The sequence below is a fragment of the Meriones unguiculatus genome, chromosome 4 (assembly GCF_030254825.1).
Source record: "Meriones unguiculatus strain TT.TT164.6M chromosome 4, Bangor_MerUng_6.1, whole genome shotgun sequence".
Taxonomy (NCBI): Eukaryota; Metazoa; Chordata; class Mammalia; order Rodentia; family Muridae; genus Meriones; species Meriones unguiculatus.
Genome location: NC_083352.1, coordinates 95,738,681 through 95,759,895, shown reverse-complemented (window position 1 = coordinate 95,759,895; position 21,215 = coordinate 95,738,681). Strand labels below are relative to the sequence as shown.

Genomic DNA, 21,215 nt, shown 5'->3' with positions numbered 1-21,215 from the left:
ACCGGGGAGCTGGTGATCTAAACTCAGGTCCTCCAGGCCTGCACAGCACACACGCCACCCACTGAGCTGCCTCCTCAGCTCCCTTCCACCCACCCCCCACACATGCGTGAGCCTTTAATCCCAGCACTTGGGAAGCAGAGGCAGCTGAATCTTTGAGTTTGAGACAAGCCTCTTCCACAGAGCAAGTTCCAGGACAGCCAGGGCTACACAGAGAAACCCTGTCTCAGAAAAAAAAAAAAAAAAAGAAGAAGAAGAAAAAGGTCAAATTAAAATTATGATGCCCTTGCGTGTGCTCGAAGGCATGCACTTTCCTACACGTTTGCGCACGCCTGCCCTGGTGCACGAGCACGTAATTCTAAATTTTGATGATGTCTAATTGATTTACTTTTCTGCCTATAGTTTAGCTCCTACCTTTGGGTTTTTGGTCTATTTGGGATCAACTTTGGTAGGTGGGGTGGGGTGGGGTACAGTTTGGCACACGGATATCCAGTTCTCCAGCACCATTATAGATGAGTATATCAAGATCCGTATCTTGATACCCTTGTCACATGTCAATGGACTATAAACGCAAGGGTTCATTTCCCTTCTAAAGATATTTATTTTATTCTTAATCATGTGTATGTGTGTCTATGTAGGTATGCACGTGTGAGCGGAGATGGCCTCAGAGACCGGAGAAGTCGGCTCCCCTGGAGCTAGAGTTACAGGTGGTTACAGCTGCCAGATGTGGGTGCTGGGAATCGAACTCAAGTCCTCTGGAAAAGCAATATGTGCTCTTAATGGATGAGCCCTCTCTCCAGCACACAAGGGCTTATTTCTAAACTGTCAGCTCTCTATTAATCTGTATGTCTCTCTCGGTAGGCTAATACTACACACAATCCCTTTCCCTGTACACAGTCCCTTTCCCCCTTCTTCCTCTTTCCTTTTTCCCCCCTCTGAGGTGGGGGTTAAACCCAGAGGGCTGTCTGTACACTCTAGGAATACTGAGAGCTGTGCACTGCTCACTCGACAGTAACTGACTCTGAAAAGGACCAAATTAACTGGCCCAGGGAATGCAGAGAGAGCTCCCTTATCTTTCCACACACCTCAGAGTTTCAGGGTGCTTCCAAGTTCACGATCTCACAGCGGAAGCAACTCTGAGAAGACAGAGCTCAGAAGGTGAAGCTCTAGACCCTTCCAGGGCAGCAGAGACCCCAGGACCAATCTGTGGGTCCTTTGACTCCCAGGCAGCTGCTCTCATTATCCCAGCTTATTGATTCCTGGTGGAGTCAAGAAATTTGTCAAAATAAAAAGTAGATGATTAAAAGCCTATGTCCACCCCCCCAAAAAAAATTACACATGGCTGTCTCAGCAGCTTTGTTTATAAATTACCTAAACTTGAAAGGACCCAATGAATAAACAGGTACACTCCCAAAATGGAATATTATTCAGCACTGAAAAGGAATGGACTGCATATGGTGCCAAATACCTTTAACCTCAGCACTCAGGGGGCAAAGGTGCAGAGATCTCTAGGAATTCAAGGCCAGCCTGATCTACAGGAGATTCCCTGTCAGCCAGAGCTGTGAGACCCTGTCTAAAACTAACTAACTAAGTAAATGATAATGAATGAGTATGAAGCCATGAAAAGATATGGAGGGACCTGAAGGGCAATCTCCAAGAATGGCACTCTGCAGAGCATGCACACACTATGCTTCCCAGCGGAGAAAGTTCCATAGAAGTAGCAAAAAGATCAATGGTGTCTACACCAGCGGAGAGGGGAACGCGGCAGAACTTGGAGGATCACAGCAGCAAAACTACGATGGTGGACGCACAGCATGTCCTTCCTACACCCCTAGAATGTACACCAACAGCAAGCTCTAAGGCCTTATGGAGTTCCCCCGATACTGTATCTGTATGCGTTTGCCTGTTGCTACAAATGAAGCGGTGGCCATGTTGAGAAGGGTGGCGCCAGGCCTGTGTAGGGGCCAGGCATCCAGGCCAGTCTCTGTACCTTCTGATCACTGTTGCTGTGAACCAAGAAGGCTGTAAAACGGACCGGCTCTATGGGCAGGAATGGCAGCACTCACCCGTGATAGCAGCACTTGGGAGGCAGAAGCGGGATGAGCAGGAGTTCAAGGCCAGCCTGTGCCTCATGAGCCCCCATCTTAGAACAGAACAGGGCAGGAGAATGAAAGACGGGGTCAGGGAAGATGGCTCTGTCAGTAAAGCGCTTGCCGCCAAAACCACATCGAGATGCAAGATCTGGGGGCGCTAGTTAGCGAGCTCCAGGCCACCGGGAGCCTGTCTCACAGGGTGACTGTTCCTGCGGACAACACCTGAAGTGTTGCCTGGCCTCACACACACGGCATACAGACTACACACTTCCCACACACACACAGGGAAGAGAAAGGAAGCAAGCAAGGCAGAGACAGGTGGCAAGGCTGTAAATGAGGAATCAGGTTAACGCCAAGATTTCGCTGTGTATGAAGAACACAGGGCTGGACTTTCCGGGTCTTTGCTGCGGCGTTGCCTTTCGGAGCGAAAACACAGTGACCTGCTTTCGGCCGACACCTTCATTGGCCAAGTGTGCGTGCGCCTACCCCTGTGTGAGCACACGTGCGCAGAAGCCAGAGGACAACTTTTGGGAGTCAGCTCTGTCCCACTGTGGGCCGCTGGCCTTGGCAGCAAGAGCCTTCGCCCTCTGAGACACCTCACCAGCTCACAGTGAATCTTAACACAGAACAAAAGCTGGGCCAGGTGAGGAGCCGAGCTCCAGCCAAGAGCCCCATGAAGATGCCAAGTGTGGGGGTGCCGACAGCGGAGAGAGCACCCACTCTCAAAAGCTGCCCTTCGACCTCGTGCATGGCACAGTGTGCCTGCACGCCCTCACAAGGCACAATAAAAAAATCAAAACATTTTAAACTAAGTCCTATTACAAACTAAAGGCAAACGTATGCTAGCTTAACCTTCAGCCTGGTGGCTGCTCTCAAAAGCTCATTAGTTTGTTTTAGTTATTTATTTTGAACATTTATTTTTATTTCATGTACATTGGTGTTTTGCCTGCGTGTGTGGGACCCCTGGAACTGTCACAGTTGTGAGCTGCCATGTGGGTGCTGAGGTATTGAACCCGGGTCCTCTGGAAGAGCAGCCAGTGCTCTTAACCACCGAGCCATTTCTCCAGCCCCCTGTTAGTTTCCCCGAAACCTGCCTCGGGAGACCTCTGCTACCAACATTATCTGAGAGAGGCTTGCTTTAAAAAAAATGCTGATGTCAGACTTCTGCTGCCCAGCAAGGTGGTACGAGCCTGTAACATCAGCCCTTGAAAGGTGAGGCAGGAGGATTGCCTTGAGTCTGAGGCTAGCCTGGCCTACACAGACCAACCTGGGCTATAGACTGAGACTCTGTCTCAAACAATGGCGTGGGGATGGTACTCGATAGACGGATTTTCCTGGCATATATGAAGCCCTGGGGATGATCCGAGTACTTGGGAAGTAGGTTGGAGAAGGATCAGAAATTCAAGGTCATCCTTGTTATGTAGGTCAGCCTGGACTACAAGGAAGCCCTTGCCTAAAAAAAAAAAAAGCTGTGTGATGGTGACTCACACCTTTAATCCCAACTCAGGAGCAGCTCAGGAGGCAGAGGCAGATGGATCTCTGAGTTTGAGGCTGGTCTGATCTACAGGGTGAGTTTGAGGACAGCCAGGGCTACACGGAGAGACCATGTCTCAACAAAACAAAACAAAAAGTTCCAGATAACACAGTAGATTCATGTACTTTCTCCCCCAACTCACCCCCTTCCCTGTGAGTGCTTTCCTGATTTAAAATGAAATAAAAGGGGCCAAGAAGATGGTAAAGGCTCTTGCAGCCAAGCCTGACTTTCTGAGTTTGGTCCTCAGGACCCAAACAGTGGCAGGAAGAACCAACTTTTGACAGCTGCCCTCCGACTCCCTTCTGTGAACCACGGTGTGTGCACTCACCCACTAAATAAAATATAGGAGAATCCAAGCTGGACAGCAAACGTGCTGTGCTGTTTCATGCCTGTAAGCCCAGCACTTCGGAGGCTGAGGCGGGGGGATCCTGAGTTCTAGGGCAGGCTGGGCTGCCTAAATGAATACATCTACATGCTTCTCTCCCCTCTTCCTCCCAGCCCCCCCATCGCTGTTGCACAGCACCTCACGGCACTCCTATTGATCCACCTGATCCTGGCTGGCACCAATCAGCCTCATAATGCTGGCTGTACCTGGGGGAGGGTCGGGAAGGTGTCTCGTGTGTGTAGTACTGGGGAGGAGCTGGGGTCACGTCTTCTAATCTCCCAAGTAGAGAGTCTGGGCCCCAGTGATCTAAGGGTGGTTTTCTTCTCCCTTAATACTCCCCAGATCTTCAACTAACTATGAGGATCCTGCGTTTTACTGGGAGGACCACCCTGAGAAGGATTTTTTGCTCCTTGTGTGAGCAAAGTGAACTGAACCAGCACGAACCTGCAGTAGGAGGGGCCTCGAGTCCACTCAGTGCCGCTGTGCTACAAGCTAGTTATTGACAGGCGGAAATACAGGCTTTCTGCTCCAGGGTCCTGAATGAGGATGCCAATAAAAGATGCCGTCTCAAGCTACTACTTACACAGTCCTGGCTGGCTCTGAGCACGTGACGCTTACTATTTCACAGCCTCAGAACCACCTGCCGAAAGCCTGAGCACGTCAGCCAGCGTTCACAGGCATAGGCACTCACAGATGTGCCCTTCCCGGCATGTCTCAGGACATTTTATAGACAAGGAAGCAGGGGTTCAGATCTAGAACGAATCAGGTCACTGACATTGGATGCAGAAAGTGGTTAACCTGCTGACCCTCATCTATGTCTCTCCCAGGGTGCACCTGAAGGTCCAGCTTAGGTTGAGATGGTAAGAGGTGTCCTGTATAGGATGCTCCCCATCCCACCTCCCAGTCCAAGGGGTGCCGAGAAACTGTGGGAGAGTAGGAGGCGACAAATAGGAAAAAGCAAATCTGTTTGTACCCAGTGGCAGGATATACCTGCTGAGAGCTCCCACGAGGTTCCTAAGGAAACCTTCAAAGGAGGCTGGCTCTCTCTCTTTCCCCGTGTGATGGATGGGGGAGGGGAGTGTGCTAAGAGGACCCGGATAGCATCTCCAGGTTGGGATGCCGGGGCTGGGGCATGCATTAAAAAATACAAGGGTGCATCAAGCGCGAGACAGGTATACAGGTGCTGTTGGGGTACACTGGATGGATGTCAGGCAGAGAGAAGGAAGGGTCGAGAGGTAAGGTGGGGAGGGGCTTGTAGAGAACCGGGTTAGCGGCGCAGGTGGACCGCCCCCTCCCCGCAGAGACTCCTGTTTTGATCATTTCCAAGATGGTTTCAACCAGGGAAGTGAAGGGATTCCTTAGGCTAGAGCAAGGAGGGTGGACCCTACCTCCCATCGTCTGTAAGGGGCTTTCTTGGTCTTCCCAGGATGCAGTAAAGGAGTTCTAAGGGTGAGTGAAGAGATTGGAGGAGATCCTAAAGACCCACGAGTTAGAGGCGAGAAGACAGGAGTTAACTAAACTCCTAACCCGGTGGGAAGGTAGCCCAGGTTCTCCCAAATCAGGCTGGAAGGAGGGAGGACTCTGTAAGAGAGGGGGTCACCGGGAGGGCAAGGTGCACAGCGTCGTCACCAGCATCCCGCCCTGGAACCTCGGAGACCCCGACGTCTCTCCCGCCGGCTGGCGTCTGGAACCAGGTTCCCCGACTCCAGACAGTCCGAAAGGGGCTGAAAGGGTGAGGCAGGCAGGAGGCGCTTCTCGGAGAAGGGCGGGGAGGCGACACCGTGAGAACCCTGGCTGCAGGCAGGGCGTTCTCTCCACAGACCCCACACCCTTGTGTCCCGGGTGTGGGGACAAGGGACTTCGGGGAGTCTAAGGCACACTTCATGCGGACAGCAAGGGCCGAGGAAGGGCAAGGAAGGCTGGGCAAGATTCTGCCAGTGTGCTGACAGACGGTCCCCGCCTGGCACTTCGAGGGCTCCCCACATTGGACGTGGGAAGCGAGGAGTGATCTGGAGACCGTCGTCAGGGGGGTCGAAATTAGGTTCAGGGAAACTGGGGGCTCCAAGGGCATCTTCTGGCTCGGACTGGGAGAAGGAGAGAGTCTTACCAGTTGGAAGGTGTGGGGTTTTTTTGGGGGGGGCACTGGGCTAGCTCCAAGCCGGCCCGGGAAGACCGGGGGCGTCTTCTCAATTCTGAATAGCGGGGACCTGGGAGGGAAGACCGGGGAGGGTTCCCGATCCGAAGCCGAGCTACCTTGAACGCACCGGGAAACCGCTTCCTCCCGGGAAGGCGTTCCCGAGGCCCGCCCCCGCTCCGCCGTGGGTGAGGGGTGCGGCCGCGCCCCGGGCCCGAGCCCGCGACCGGGAAATCAGGGGGGGCCCTCGCTCGCCCCCCGGACGGCCAGGAGCCCCGCGGGAGGGGGGCTCCCGGCACCGCCGCCTCCGCGGGCGCCCGGGCGCGCGCCGGGCTTTATGCGCGCGGGGCGGCGGGGGGAGGAGCCGGCAGGTCGGCCCCCGGCGGGCCCTCCCCTCGGCCGTCCCCGCCCGCCCGCCCGAGCGGGGTCGGGGGAGGGGGCAGCATGGCCTGTCCGTCCGGCCCCCTTCGCCGCGCTCCTCATCTGCCCCGCGCCGAGCGCCGCCGCCGCCGCCGCTCCGCTGCCCGCGCCGCCCGCGGCTCCCGATGGAGACCGACGCGCCCCAGCCCGGCCTCGCCTCCCCGGACTCGCCGCACGACCCCTGGTACGGTCCGGCCCGGCCCGGCCCGGCCCGCCCGGCCCGCGTCCACCCCGGCCCCGCCAACATGGCCGATCCGGGTCGGGCCGGGGCCTCCCCGGGGCCCGGGCCCGCGCCCCCTGCTCCCTGGCGCCCGGCGCTCACGCGGGCCCTTTGTGTCTCTGCTCCTCCCGCAGCAAGATGTTCATCGGAGGACTCAGCTGGCAGACCACGCAGGGTGAGCCCGCCCGGGGAGCGCCCGCCGGCCCCGCACCGCCGCCCTGCGCCCCCGCGGCGCCCCGGCCCCGGACGCCCCCGGCCGGCCCTGCGCCCTGCTGACCCCGGGCGCCCTCGCGCCCTCTTCCGCGCCCCGCCCCGGGGACCCCGAGAGCGCGGCACGCTCGGCGAGCGCGCCCAGCCCGGCGTGGGTCGGGGAGCAGTTGAGGAGGGGTTCCGGGGGCACCGGGAGGGGGGCGGGCTGGGCCCCCGGGACCCGCCGGCGGCGGCTCCAACTCCGCTCGCACCTGCGGCTCAAACTTTTGTGAGGCTGCGCCCGGAGCGGCGGGAACCCGGCCGGAGCGGTCCCCCCCTCCCGCCGGGCCCGGCCCTCGCCTTCCCGAGGCCCCGGTGGGCGCCGGGAGCGCTCCCCGGGAACCCCCGGAGGGTGCGGGGGTGGGGGCCCCGGCGGAGGAGCGCGCGCGCGGGCGGCTGGGCGCGGGGGACGGCAGGGCCGCGCCGGGGTCACCGGGGGCAGAGGACGGGGGAGGAGGGGGAAGGGCTCCGGGCCTGGGCTGGTCCGAAGGCGGGTGTGTGGTGGTTCCAGAAGGGCTGCGTGAATACTTCGGCCAGTTCGGGGAGGTGAAGGAGTGTCTGGTGATGCGGGACCCCCTGACCAAAAGATCCAGGTGAGCCTGCGAACCCCCTCCCGCCGCCCGGCTTGCCCCCTCAGCCGTGGCCGCTCGCTGCCCTTGTAACCATCTGCCTCTCCCTCACTACGCGGCGCAGGGGTTTCGGCTTCGTCACTTTCATGGACCAGGCGGGGGTGGATAAGGTGCTGGCTCAATCGCGGCACGAGCTCGACTCCAAAACAGTGAGTGGCCCTCGGGGTTTGGGTGTGGGGCGGGGTCCTTTGGGAAAGGGAGGCTCCCGGAGAGGAGGGAATCAGGACTCTCTGGTGGGGACAGTTGGATGGAGTTCTTGAGGAGAGAGGGGGAGTTTTCATAGTACTAGGAGCTGTCATGCTCTGAAACTTTGTCAGTAGAGTTGGGGGCAGAGGGAGGAAGGGCCAAGATGCCACACACACACACACACACACACACACACACCAAGTATTGGTGAGGGAAGCAGCAATTAGTACCCTCTCGGAGTACTAATCTGATACTTCAGGCTTTGGGTGGAGCTGGGTCCCTCTCCTACCCCAGACTGAGTGAGTCAGGGCTGCAGTGACCCACGGTGGCATCTCTGAAATCTAACTACGCTCTGACTCTGTGACACCCCCTTTTCCACTCCAGACCAATGGCAAAGCATCCCAGGGTCCCCCTCCGTTTCTCCTTCCCGGACTTTGGTCAGCGAGCTCCTTGCTTTTGTACAAGACACGCACCTGCTTTGCCCTTACAGGGCATTTATGAACAGGGAGCTAGCTTGCATGGAAAAGGAAAAAAAGTCCTCCGAAGACCAGATCTTAGGAGACCCTGCTTGTTTGGCATTCAAACTCCTGGAACATTTTGCTTTTTTCCCACTGTTCCCCAGTGTCTTGGACCCTGCAGGGGGCGCTGGCGGAGGCCAGCTCAGGGGTTCTAGAAGGAAAAGGAGAAAACCAGAGGATGGCTGACTTGATGGAGGGGGTGTCTGTCTGCCAGGGGGGCTGGGACAGTGTGACCTCTCTCTACACTCCCCCATTCTTCCCCAGTCCTGGGCCTCCCTGCTTGGGCCAGTTACTGGCTCCTGTTTACCTGCAACAATGGCTGGTTGTGCCGGAGAATTTGTTAAATTACCGTCTGTCCCCAGCGTCTGTTATCTCTGCCAGTGGCTCCCACTCCTGCTCACAGTAATGAGCGAATGAGGCCAGGCCTCGACTTTGCCTGCTCTGAAAGGATCTTCTTGGCTCAGCCGGAGTGACCCAGGCTGAAAAAGGAGAGACAGTGGCCTATTGTTTTTGGCGATTATCTGCCATCGAGCTGCCTGCTCTCCTACCATCCCCTGTCCTCAGAATGCACCGATGGCTTCTGCTGCTCTCAGGAAGCTGAGTGCTGGGGCTGGGGCTGGGGGCTGGAGGAGTCCGAGATGAATAAGGGAGGGAAGGAGGGGAGAAAGGATGGTGAGGTGGGCATCCTTAGGATCAGGAGACTGCCAACCGCAAGGGCTTTGTCTGTGTTTAGCATCTCTGGGCTGGGGAAGGGGGCGGGAAGGAGTTTATTTTGGGTTCTGACTTTCACCTTTTGTTTACTTGTTGGGTTTTATTTATGTTACCAGCTGTGAGTCAGAGTGGAGGTGGCGTGTGCGTGTGCGTGTGCGTGTGCGTGTGTGTGTGTGTGTGTGTGTGTTGGGGTTTTGGTGCAGGTGGGTCTGGGGGAGTGTGGCTCGGGTACTGTCTCACCGTCGGGGTCTGTGAGGGGATTGTTTGAGGTGTGTCGGTAGGTGGCTGGAAGACTCCATCTGGAGAAATAGGATGAGACTGTCCATAGAGGTATGAGATCCAAACCTGAGATGGGCAGTGGGTGGTTTTGATTCTCCCTAGAGATCACAGAGCTTTTGCTAGAGGAGGAGCATTGCCCTAGTGTGGGTTTCAGAGATTCGTCTCTGGGCAGATTCCAGTAGGGGAGCTGGCAAAAGGCTGCTTCCTGGTTCATGCCATGCAGGCAGGGAGAAGCCGTGGCCGGTTGTCTAGAACGAGGCCGAGTTTTGAACAGAAGGAACTTTGGGGAAAAGAGAGAACTTGTCTGTGATTGGCTGGTAACTTCTAAATGATGTCCATCTGTTTGAGCGGCAAGCAATTGGCATGACCAAGCCTCCTAGGTGTTGTCTTGGTCACAGGGTGCCGTGTTCAGTTTCTTACTGTCTGTCAGCATGGCTGGAGCGCCCGGGAATGGTACCCAGGTGCGTCCTGATTTCGTCAAGGGCAAAGGTAGCCTGCTAATGGCACCTTTGTTTGTGCAGTGAAGGGGCGTTCACAAAGGCCGCTTTCACCCTTTATCTCACCTGATCCCCCCCCCCCGAAGCTGCCCTCAGCAGGAGTGGGTGTGAGTGTCCCCACTTTGCAGATGAGGGAACTGAGGCTTAGAGAGGCAGGTGAGGCTACTAAGATCACAGGCTTGGCTTGCAGCCCAGCATCTCTAAGTCCAAGCCCCATGCCCTGTCACACCACTACAGACTACGCCCCACCACACCCGCAGCCTGGCTGTACTATCAGGAGCTGTTTGCTTGCAGCCTCTAGGCGGGCTGTCAGAGGTTAGAGGTGGTGGGAAATAGTACTGCTTCTGTTTCTGGTGGGTCTGAACTCTGACCTTCTAGTCCTTTTCAGGCAAAGACTACCTCTGCTTGCAAAGCCAGAATTACCTTCATCGCCTAGTCAGTAGGTAATGGTGCTGACGTGGAGTCTGTTTGCCCAGGCCTTTGGTGTATCTGATACTTGGTGAAAATAAGACTTGGCTCAGAAGGTTTTGGGTTTTTGCTGTGAGCTAGACACCACGTCACATGCTCCATGAGTGTTATCTGAAGTAATCTGCCGATGAGCCTTTGGGGTAGGTATTAGTTGTCCATTTAGCAGGTGAACTTGACCTTGAGGCTCTGAGAAGTTGAATAAGTTGCCCAGGGTCTCCCAGCTAGAGAGCAGTGTGTGTGGGATTTGAACCCAGTGGCTTGGGTAGTCACTTGTGTTTTCAAAGCTATTGTGGTTTCTCTTACTCCTGTGTCCTGGGACAGAGGCTGGAGGTTGTGTGGCCATTCCAGGCTATATGTGATAATCCAAGTCCCCTTATATGCCCCTTCTCCTGCAGATTGACCCCAAGGTGGCCTTTCCTCGGAGAGCACAGCCTAAGGTAGGCTATGGATGGGCAAGCAGGGAGGGCTTGCTGGGAGAGCGCCTGTATCCTGGGTAACTTTGGGTAGCGGTTTTTCCAGTGTTCTCTTCTGTGGCAGATGCTCCTGAGCCTCTGTGTGGAGGGTTTCTGGAGTGGGCAGGGGTAAGGAGAGGGGATATCTGTGTTGCACAGAATGAAGGCACTTCGCATCTTTGCAGCCATGTGCTGGGGGGTCGGGGGGACAGCAGATAGCCTGGCTGTGTTAGAGGAAGTCGCTTTGTTGTCCTATACTTGAAGCTAATACAGTCTGGACCCTGAGTGTCATTCTGGCCCCGTAGATCCCAGCCTCTGAATGCTGAGCCCTGGAGGGGCAAACGCAGGGTGGGCTTGTCCTAGACGTGGATGAGGGAGCTTGCCTCTGACTCCGCGTCACCCTCCTTCCCTGGTTTGGGGTGTGTTGCGCTTTCGGAAGGGAAGCCTGTCGCCTGTTGTGTTTTAACTTGAACATCTGTGGTTCTCTGAGAGACTTCTGAGTGAAGGAGCACTTAGAATTGGTGATGTGGGGCAAGGACCTCAGATTCGACTCCAGACATCATAGCAACTGGCCAGATCTTAGTTTTTAAGACACTGACTTTCGGGGACGGGAGAAAAGGCCAAGTTACAGAACGAGGAGTCTGGCCATGCCCCCCCCCAAGTTTGTTGAGGTCATCCCAAGCCTGGATGATCCTTCTGAAGGCCTCGGTTTCCCCCTTGGTGGAAACTAAGGTGCTCTGAGATTCTGAGCTAAGACTGCCAGCCTCTGCCGGGGCAGAGAGAAAGGAACAAGTTTTAGAAGACAAGAGGTGGCCATCCCTGGAGAGGGTCCGGAGAGGGTCTGAAAGCAATTATGGAGCAGGTATTGGAAGGAAGCCCCACCAGGGAACACATGGTCGGAACTGGGTTAATTCCATTAAGCAGTTTGGTGACAGAAGGTACCTTAGTGTTAGGATGGGGCTGGGAATTGCCTCGGATTAGCCATGCGCTCCTGGAGTAATTAGGACCATGTGTTCTCCCTGAAACAGGGCTGGGGCCACAGGGCTGCCAGAGGTTGGCTTGGGAGGAAGGCTGATGAGGAAAATGTTGCTGTTAAGTTTGGTGACACCCTGCGGTAGCTTTGGTGTCTCCCAGGAGGCCCTGGTGCAGTCTTCATGCTAGGCAGTGGGTCTGGGCCACTCTTCCTTAGGGAAGGCTGTTTCCATACCACAGACCCCCCCCCCCAGGGAAGGACACACACCCAAGCCAGCCAGGGTGTGGGGTACACAGCTGGCCGTGGCAGGCTTAGAGGCAGGAGTCCTGGGGGGACCTGGGAAGGGGGTCTTGGAGAAGCTGGGGCCACGGCCACAGAGAGCTTGTCAGCTGCCATCCCGGTGTGGGGTGGGGGTCTCCTCACCGCACTCCCCTGCTGGTGGCGGTAGGCCGCAGGACTCAGATGCCCACTCTCTCATTCCTTCCCCTAACAGATGGTCACGAGAACCAAGAAGATCTTCGTGGGCGGCCTGTCGGTGAACACCACGGTGGAGGATGTGAAGCAGTATTTTGAACAGTTTGGAAAGGTAGGTCTTCGCCGTGGGTGCATTGCCGTGGCTGAGGCTAAGGAAGGAGCAGGTTGGGGCGTGGCAGTTGGGTCTTCCCAGTTCCCACAAATGGCGGAGGGGGGCCTGGCCCTCCCACAGGTGAGGTGAGACCAAGTCACAGTTTGGGCCCCAGACTCTGGGCCTCCCCACGGAGAGGAAGCAGCCAGCGGAGTCTCATTACCCTTCCTCTGTACTGTTCTCCTGCTTCTCTTCACTCTCCCAAGGGAGGAGGTACTCCTGTAGCCAGTTCAGTCTACTCCCCCCACCCCCCGGGCCTCCTGGGAGTGTGCACCTGTCCAGGAGCACAGGCAGCTGCACCTTCTTTCCCCCACCCCTTCCTGGGCACGATGATAAGGTGGCAATAAATAAGGATCCTGACTGCATGTGGGTACGCTGCTTACACAGGTGGGGAGCTGGGGGTGGCTGCTGACCCCTTAGGTGTCAGAACTGAAGAAAACATCCCGGAGGCTTCTCTGGCTCTCAGGCTCTTGGGTGTGTCAAGGTTTAAGAGGGTAGTCTTAAACCAAAAAGGTATCCCTGGAAAAGCGAGCAGCGTAAACCTAAAGGTTCTGCAGGGAAACGGCTAAGGGGTCTGCCCGAAGTGCAGGGCTGAGGGAAGGATGCCTGCCTGAGTGTTTCAGGTGAGATAGGCCACAGGCCTTCGCTTTCTCCATCATGGCATATGAATTCCCCAGCAGGCCAAGCTGGACCAGGCTTGGTAGAGCTAGGCAGTGAGCTGTGGCTGGGTGGGGGGTCCGCAGGCCAGAGGATGCTGACGTGTTGGGGCCAGAGGCCTTGGCTCAGGCGCCTCCTTGGGGATCTGGGTCCAAGACGCAGGGCAGGCAGAGCCTGGGCCCCAGAGGGAAGGGCGCTCCTGGGAAGCTGCAGGCCGGGCTCGGCTCCGGCGGGGTGTCTTTGTGTCTGAGCACGGAGCGTTAGAGCCCGCACTAATCTGATCCAGCAGCTGTGATTGGAGGCCGCCTGCCCCCGGGGCCGGCGTTGCCATGGCAACCGGGCCCCAGGAGAAGCCGTCAGCAGCCGCGTCTTTTGTTCGGGCCTAAATCGGCGTTGGCATGTGAAACCGGCCCGGGGAGGCCAGGGGGAGCTGGAGAATAGGCTGCCAGGGAGCGAGGGGGACAGCCGGGAATGCCAAGGGCCCCGCGGCTGGGGGGACCCCCCTCCCGGATCGAGGGGCCGCCACCAAGGGGGGGAACAATGGTCAGCCGCCATGGCTGCCACTCAGGCTTAGCTGCCGCCGAACTTGGCGGCTCCCACTGGTCAGCAGGCCTCGGTCGCCTCCCCTCCCCCCTCCAGAGCCCCCCTGCCCCCTGGTTCCCATGGAGACCAAAGCCTATTAAGGACACTGGGCTGGGAGCCTCCCTCTCCTCAGCCGGCCCCAAGAGGGGACATCACCGTTGGGGTACCCTGGACCCCCAGCCCCTTTCCTTGGTGGGAGGGTGGCCTACCCTGTCCTCAACCCCACCACCGTGATGGGGGTCTGTCCAGCCAAGCCCAGCTTCAAGGATGTTGGGGACCAGGGATGTTGGCTTTGGACTGTTGGGTGGAAGAGAACCGGAAGGACTGGATTTGACCTGAATCAGTTTGTGGGTCAGGCAAGAAACTCCAAGCTGCAGGATTAAGGAGGAAGGTGTGGCTGGTTTTTCTGTTCATTCACTCATCCATTCAAAAAATAATTAATTGAGCACAAGTCAAGATGCTCAGTAGAATTGTGATGGCGATTATAACTGATGCAGCTGTCCCAGTGGGACCTTGGAGTCTCGTGGGCAAGGCCCTCCATAATAAAGATAATAACAGCTGTATTGAGTGCGCCCTGAACCCCAGCACTGGAAGCTGAGTTGTCTGTGTACTCCTTACACTTAACCCCTGTAGGAAATACTCACCATTCGACCTGTTTTACACACCGAGGTAGCCAAGTCCTAGAAACCTAAAGCCATTACCCAAGGACACCCAGCCAGCAAACACAGCATCCAAGATGCCAGCTCACACCATGCTTTGATCAGATCCTGGGTTTCCGTTTTCCAGTGCTTGAGATGCGCTAGACTGCCGATTTGGGGTTAGAGACGTGCACGTGGCCGTTGGCTCGGGAGTGGAGGTGGCATTCTGTGGCAGGAAGCTCTCATTTCCCTCTGAGATTCTCCAGGAACCCCACTGCCTCCTGGTCGAGTGTGGGCTTGGCTCCCTCAGGGAAAAAAAGAAAACAGAGGTCTGGATTGAGACCTAAGGAGAGCTTCCGGGTTCCCTAAGGAGAACACCCTAAGCTCTGGGTCTGCACTTCCTGTTTTAATGAGGCATGACAGATGCAGGGCCTGGAGTACGGTGGGGGTAGGCTGTGGCTCCTGGTCTGAGGAGTGCCCTCGGCCATTTGAAGTCAGTGGTTGGCGTGGGGTGCGCAGACTAGGGCGTCAGAGGTAGCCTGAGAAGGAGGCAGGCCACACTGGTGGAGGGAAGGAGGCAAGGCTGCCTTTAGTTGTCCCCCTGAGCCCAGGAGGATGCCTGGAGGGAGTAGCAGGGAGCCAGGGCTGGGGTTCAGGGGAGTGTAGCTAATGTAGACCCTCCCCCTCCCTCACCTCCTCCCCTCCCCCAGCCCGGTCCGAGGCAGGCGGCCCAGGCAGTGAACTCTACTTGCTTTAATTACAGCCTCTAGCCAAAGGAAACCTCAATTAGAGAACAGATCTGTAGCAGAAGGGAGTCTGGCTGCTGGTCTTTTCCAAAAAGGGAAGAGGCTTTCGTTTTCCTACCTCACGCCTGCTCCCCCATATTCCTTTCTCTGGCATCTACTCTGTGCCTTTTCCTCCCTGGCTTGGTGCAGAACTTGCTGTGTGGCCTTGCCGTGCGGCAGCTTCACCTCTCTGAGCAGGGAATGCTGGGACGAGAAAGGCAGAGTGTCAGGCATACATTTGGAGTTTAATAAACCCAGGGCGACCTGTTGAGAACCCCACGCGCACTGGGCAGTCTGGGATGACCCCCCACCCCCGGAGAGAGCGCATTTAACGGAGGGATGTAGGTTTGGGGAGCCCCCAGTGTCTGTGGGTCTAACACAGCAGGCTGTGTTTCAGGTGGACGATGCCATGCTGATGTTCGACAAGACCACCAACAGGCACAGAGGTGAGTGCGGCCCCTCCCCCGCCCCAGGCCGGCCCGGGCCTGTGGTCAGCCACGGGGGCTGCAGGTCACAGCTGCTCTTTCATGTTGCCTCCTGACATCCTATCCCTGAGGATCTGCGTCCTCTCCAGGGCCTGGCCTCACAGAGGGCTTTTGTCCTCCCTTTCCTGCACGAGAAACCTTGCCAATTGAAGAGGAGCTTAGGACACCCCGACGGTGCCCCGCACCCCTCCCTGGCCAGCGTCTGCTCCCGCCAAGGCCTACCTTGTCCTTAGAAACCAGGCTGCCCCAGGGTGAGGCTGACTCCAGAGCCTCAGGCGGTCTGCTCCGCCACTGCCCCCACTGCCAAGCTAAACCCAGGCCCCATAGCCCCCTTGGCCCTGAACCTGGTCGCATCTGGACCTCTGTGTTGCATATGTGTCCTGCCTGGTTGTTTTCTCCCAAGGGTCTTGCCTTCTGAGAAGCCCCCTGCCTGGCCCCTGGGGGTCTCCTTGAAGAAGGCAGCTGGGGCAGTTTTTCCAGTGGCTTCAGGGCTTTTATCTTTGGGCTGAGGAGTGTGGGCTGTGTGTAACGGTTGTGGGGAGGGGTGTCTCTGAGTGTGCCTGGTATCCCAGAGCAAGCACACCTGTAGAGCGCCCCTGAGTGAGACGGGGTTGAGGGAAATAAGAGGCATGTTTAGGGGTAAGGCCATCCTATTTGTGTGGATTTTGCTTTTTTGGGTTCAAACAACCTCAGTTTGAAAGACACCACCACCCTCCAGAAAAAAACTATGTCTAAAGAGCTGAGAACATAGCTCGGTGGAGGATCACTGAGCTAAGAGATACCAGACCCCCGTTCTGGCTGCAGCACAGCCAAAGGAAAGAAAAAGCCCCCAAGCTTGAGTGACATCTGTGCTGAGCAGGTACAGATGTTCCTCTTGCCACTATTCTCCAAACCACAGAGCGTGATAGGGTTTATGGAGCACTTTCGCTGTGTCGGGCTTGAGAAGTACTCCAGAGAGGGTCTGAAGTTCGTGGAAAGGGCTGCACGGACTCCCCACAAACGTGCCATCTTGTGCAAGGAGCATGAGCACATATAGACATAGACTTGGAGGTCAGGGCGGGCGCCTAGAACCCTCAGCTTAGTCCTCTGATTCCAAAGGATGGCTATTTTCATGGTGGCTCTGCTACCAAAAAAAAAAGATTTGCCAGGCAGTGGCAACACAGTCCCTAATCCCGGCATTTGGGAGTTCCAGGCAGTTGTGAGCTTCCCGATGGTAATGTGGGGGAACCGAACTCCGGTCCTCTGGAAGATCACCAAGTGCTCCTAACTACTGAGCTGTCCCTCCAGCCACAGAGCTACCACTTTCGAACTTGCTGTGTGACGTTGGAGAAGCTAGCTCATGTCTCTGAGCCTTGCTCGCTCACCTGTAATTTGGGACCTGAAACCTTGAGTCAGCCAGTAGTTGGGCTGCTCTTAGGCTACGGGCAGAGCCCTTCATTAACTCTCAGACACTTGCCCGCAAGAGATGAGCTGTGGTGTATGTGTGGTGTGGAGGCTGGGTGATGACCACGAGCCCCAGTTCTGACCCTGCCCTTGCCCCTTGCTCAACCTCTAGGGTTCGGGTTTGTCACGTTCGAGAGTGAGGACATCGTAGAGAAAGTCTGTGAAATCCACTTCCATGAAATCAACAACAAAATGGTGAGCCGGGACTGGGTGGAGGCTGGGGTTCAGAGAGAGGCTGGGACTCCAGGATGAGGCAGTCTGGGAAGCCCTAGGATTCTGTGGGGAGGTGGGGGTGGGGTGTTCCCAGAGGCCGGTCTCCTGCAAACAGGAAGTGAGTGCCTGGGGTGGTCTCTCTCAGAGCGCCTCCGTTTCTGCTTTTATGTGAGAAGCCCATGCTGGGCTGTGGTGGCACATGCCTGTAAGTGAAGGATCTCTGTGAGTTCGAAGCCAGCCTGGTCTACCAAGTGAGTTACTACAGGACAGCCAAGGCTACACAGAGAAACCCTGTCTTGAAGAAAAAAAAAAAAAAAGGAAATCCCAGCTCCATATGATAGCACACACCTGTGATCGCAGCTTCTGGGCAAGAGGATTGGCACAAGTTCAAAGCCAGCCTGGTCTGTATGGCAAGTTGGAAGCTAGCCAGAGCTGCACAATAAGACCCTGTCTCAAAATAATAGTAATAATAATAATAATAACTTTAAATAGGAGTCAGTACATGTTCACCACTGGTTTTGTGCGGACATTCAGTGAACCGACCAGTGCGTGTAAGTGTGTGTAAAGCCCTTTACACATAGCGAGCGCTCCATGAAGGGTAATTAAAATGATGATCAAGAGTCCTGCCATAGGACAGGAATTGCTGATCACCAGGTTTCATTGCAGGTGGAATGCAAGAAAGCTCAGCCAAAGGAGGTGATGTCCCCGACGGGGTCTGCCCGGGGCAGGTCTAGAGTCATGCCCTACGGAATGGACGCCTTCATGCTGGGCATTGGCATGCTAGGTACGTACCAGGCCTTCACCTGTGGCTTCTTTCTGCAGAACTGCTGGGCTCCTGGGGGTGTGTGGGTGTGGCTTCTCTGTGCCCTCCACTAAAGGCAAAGCTGTGTTTCAGAACTGACAAGCCTGCTCAGGGCGGACAGTTTGGTGTGGAGCACTGCCCTCTTGTGGTCATTCTGATATAGCCCAGTCACGCCGTATTATCAGGCCCCCTCTTAACCATGGGGATAGCTGTATCCATCCCGTATTGATGGATACAGTGCCTGCGCCGCTGTTTGCTCTGCCAGGAACCCCAGCAATTATTTTCCAGACTTCTGTGGTCTGTCAGGGAAAAAAAGTGAGAAGACAAAGTTAGGATGAAGTATAGGGTACCAAGAGGGTGTGGTCTTGGGGTACTGGACCAAGACCAGGGAGATACAGAAACTGCGTAAGGGTTACGGAGCCTGCAGGTTGAGTGGTTTCATCAGGGGGAGGAAGGGAAAGGCATGCCAGTCCCAGAGAGCAGCTTTCTACAGGCCCAAAGGCAGGAAGAGGTCTGCCTCCTCTTACTCAGCCGGCTCATTTTTACGGTGTTTCTTTGAGGAGTGGGAGGAGCGAGAGATAGGAGTGTCTCCATACAGTGACTGGAGGTCATGGGAGGCTCCCTGGAGTAGGTGATAGAAGGGGCTGTGAGCCTGGAAACTCATAGTAGTCAGCTGCACTTTGAAAAGCACCCAGCGGGGGTGGGGGGGCAGGTTCGGTTCCCAGCCTCCACAGGGCGGCTCACAGCTGTCTGTAACTCCAGTTCTAGAGGATCTGGCTCCCTCTGGCCTTCAGGGCATTGTGCACATGCGGTGCTGATACACACTTGTAGGCAGGAAGCGCTTGTGAGGGGAAGACAGCGGGATGGACACAACATAACACCCACACATGGGCCACACACACACAGAGTAAATAGGGACCAGAGAGCTAGCTCAGTAGTATGAGCTGCTCTTGTACAGCTCCTGGGTTCCCTTCCCAGCACTGACAGCTGCTGGCACCTCCAGTTCAGGGGAACCAGCAGCCATTATCCTTGCACACAGTGGTGTGCGGCTGGCAGGCACACGCACAGACACATAAAGAGAAATAATAAAGTTTAAAAGCAAACACTGAAAATACGCACAGGGACTGGAGAGAGGGCTCAGAGGTTAAGAGCACGGCTGCCCTTCCAGAGGTCCTGAGCTCAATTCCCAGCTACCACATGGTGCCTCAACCATCTATAATGGGATCTGGTGCCCTTTTCTGGCATGCAGGCGTACATGCAGGCAGAATACTGTATAAATAAAAAATCTTAAAAAAAAAAAAAACAAGGCAGAGGCTAGTGGGTCTTTGAATTAGTGGGCAGCCTGGTCTAATAGGACAAGGCTGGAGCTGAGTCCTCTTACAGAGGACCTGTGTTTGGTTCCCAGCACCCATGTCTAATAGCTCATGGCTGTCCTTGAACCTGGCCCCAGGAGACTGCACCCCTCTTGGGGCCTCTGGAGACCTGAGGGCTCCCACACACAGTCATACAGCATACACACTAATTCAATCATAATTTAAAGATACGAAGTAGAAATGTAAAAATGTAAATTATGCGGGGCAGCGGTGGCGCACACCTCTAGTCCCAGCGCTCTGGAGGCAGAGGCAGGCAGATCCTCTGAGTTCGAGGCCAGCCTGGTCTACAGAGTGAGCTCCAGGACAGCCAACGCTACATAGTAACGAAATAAATTTTAAAAAGCAGTGCTGAGCCACCTCTCCGGTCCAGGAAATATGAGTTTATTTTCTGAGTCCTTTGAGGGTAAGGTCTTTTATCCTTAAAGAAATTTTTTCAGATGGGGTTCCTCTATTATATAACTCCGGCTGTCCTGGAACTTGCTATGTAGACCAGGCTGGCTTTAAGCTTACAGAAATCCACCTCCCTCTGCCTCCTAGTGCTTTCAAGTTTTTTGTTTATGACCTTTAAAGTGTTGTTAGTGGCAGGGGCCACGCCCGTGGAGGTCAGAGGACAGTTTCACTCAAGTGTTCTCCTTCCTCCTTGATGTGGGCTCTGGGGACTTAAGCTCAGATCATCGGGTTTTCTGAGTCTGCTTGACCCACGGGCCAGCGACTTGCAGACCCCCAACTTCTTATTTTATTGGTGATGATTGTGTGTACATGAAAGAAGGTGTATGCAGGGAACGGTACACATGGGGGGTCAGAGGGCAGCTTTCAGGAGCGGAGTCTTCCTTTCCACGTAGACCCTACTGGGTCCTGAGCTCAGACCGCCAGGCTCGGAGGAGAGCGCTCTTACCCTCTGACCTTCCCACCCCACGGTGTGGTTGTCAGCGTTACAGTTTTATATTGACGAAATGTTTTCTTCTGCTGTTATAGGTTGACCTAAATTTTTTGCTATTGCCAGATTGTGTTTGTTTGAATGAGACGGGATCTCACTTTGTAGCCCTGGCTGTCCTGGACAGGCTGGCCTCAGATTTACAGCCTCTCAAGGACTGGGATTAAAGGGATTAAAGGTGTGTGCCACCATGCCTGGCTCTGTTTGATTTTATTTTGTAAATAGTCTAGTTTGCTTTCTTTCTTTTTCTCTTTTCTTTTTTAATTGTATGAGTGCTGTATCTGCATATACACCTACATGCCAGAAGAGGGCACCAGATCTCATTCTAGATGGTTTGGAGATACCACGTGGTTGCTGGGAGTTGAACTCAGGACCTCTGGAAGAGCAGACAGTGCTCTTAACCTGTGAGCCATCTCTCCAGCCCCCTTACTTTTCATTTTTGAGATGGACCCTGGTAGCCCAGCACAATCTAGAACTCACTTTTCTTTTCTTTTTTTTTAAGATTTTATTATTTATTATTTATTCAACATTCTGCCTGCACACCAGATCTTACTATAGATGGTTGTGAGCCACCATGTGGTTGCTGGGAATTGAACTGAGGACCTTTGGAAGAACAGTGAGTGTTCTTAACCTCTGAGCCATCTCTCCAGCCCCAGAACTCACTTTTCAAGGATGACCTTGAACTTGTGACCCTCCATCGGTGACTGGCGGGGATGTGCCATCACCATTTTACGTCTTGCTGGAGGTGGAGCATAGGACCTCATTTATGCTCAGCCAGCATTTCACTAAGTGAGCTACATCCCCAGCCTCAGGGTTGTGTAATTGTTTCTTTTTTTTTTTTTTGGGGGGGGGGTTGTTATTGGGAGACAGGGTTTCTTTCTCTGTGTAGCCTTGGCTGTCCTGGAACTCGCTTTGTAGACCAGGCTGGCCGGG

General features: G+C 55.4%; 1 protein-coding gene across 7 annotated transcripts in view; it reads left to right on the top strand.

The window, feature by feature from the left end:
• The window catches only part of Msi1 (musashi RNA binding protein 1), an 88,421-nt gene that overhangs the window by 56,051 nt on the left and 11,155 nt on the right, over positions 1 to 21,215 (top strand). For 2 of the 7 annotated variants that reach the window (XM_021631756.2, XM_021631755.2), the window contains exons 1-9: positions 6,024 to 6,747; positions 6,918 to 6,958; positions 7,544 to 7,625; positions 7,726 to 7,810; positions 10,716 to 10,757; positions 12,239 to 12,331; positions 15,430 to 15,478; positions 17,073 to 17,155; positions 17,840 to 17,957. In XM_021631756.2, coding sequence (XP_021487431.1) covers positions 6,689 to 6,747; positions 6,918 to 6,958; positions 7,544 to 7,625; positions 7,726 to 7,810; positions 10,716 to 10,757; positions 12,239 to 12,331; positions 15,430 to 15,478; positions 17,073 to 17,155; positions 17,840 to 17,957 — 652 coding nt within the window. In that variant the 5' untranslated portion in view covers positions 6,024 to 6,688. Of the gene's footprint in view, positions 1 to 6,020; positions 6,748 to 6,917; positions 6,959 to 7,543; positions 7,626 to 7,725; positions 7,811 to 7,998; positions 9,043 to 9,133; positions 9,817 to 10,715; positions 10,758 to 12,238; positions 12,332 to 15,429; positions 15,479 to 17,072; positions 17,156 to 17,839; positions 17,958 to 21,215 lie in introns of those variants that run through there. The other 5 variants (XM_021631757.2, XM_021631754.2, XM_060382558.1 and 2 more) reach the window with 5 other exon arrangements.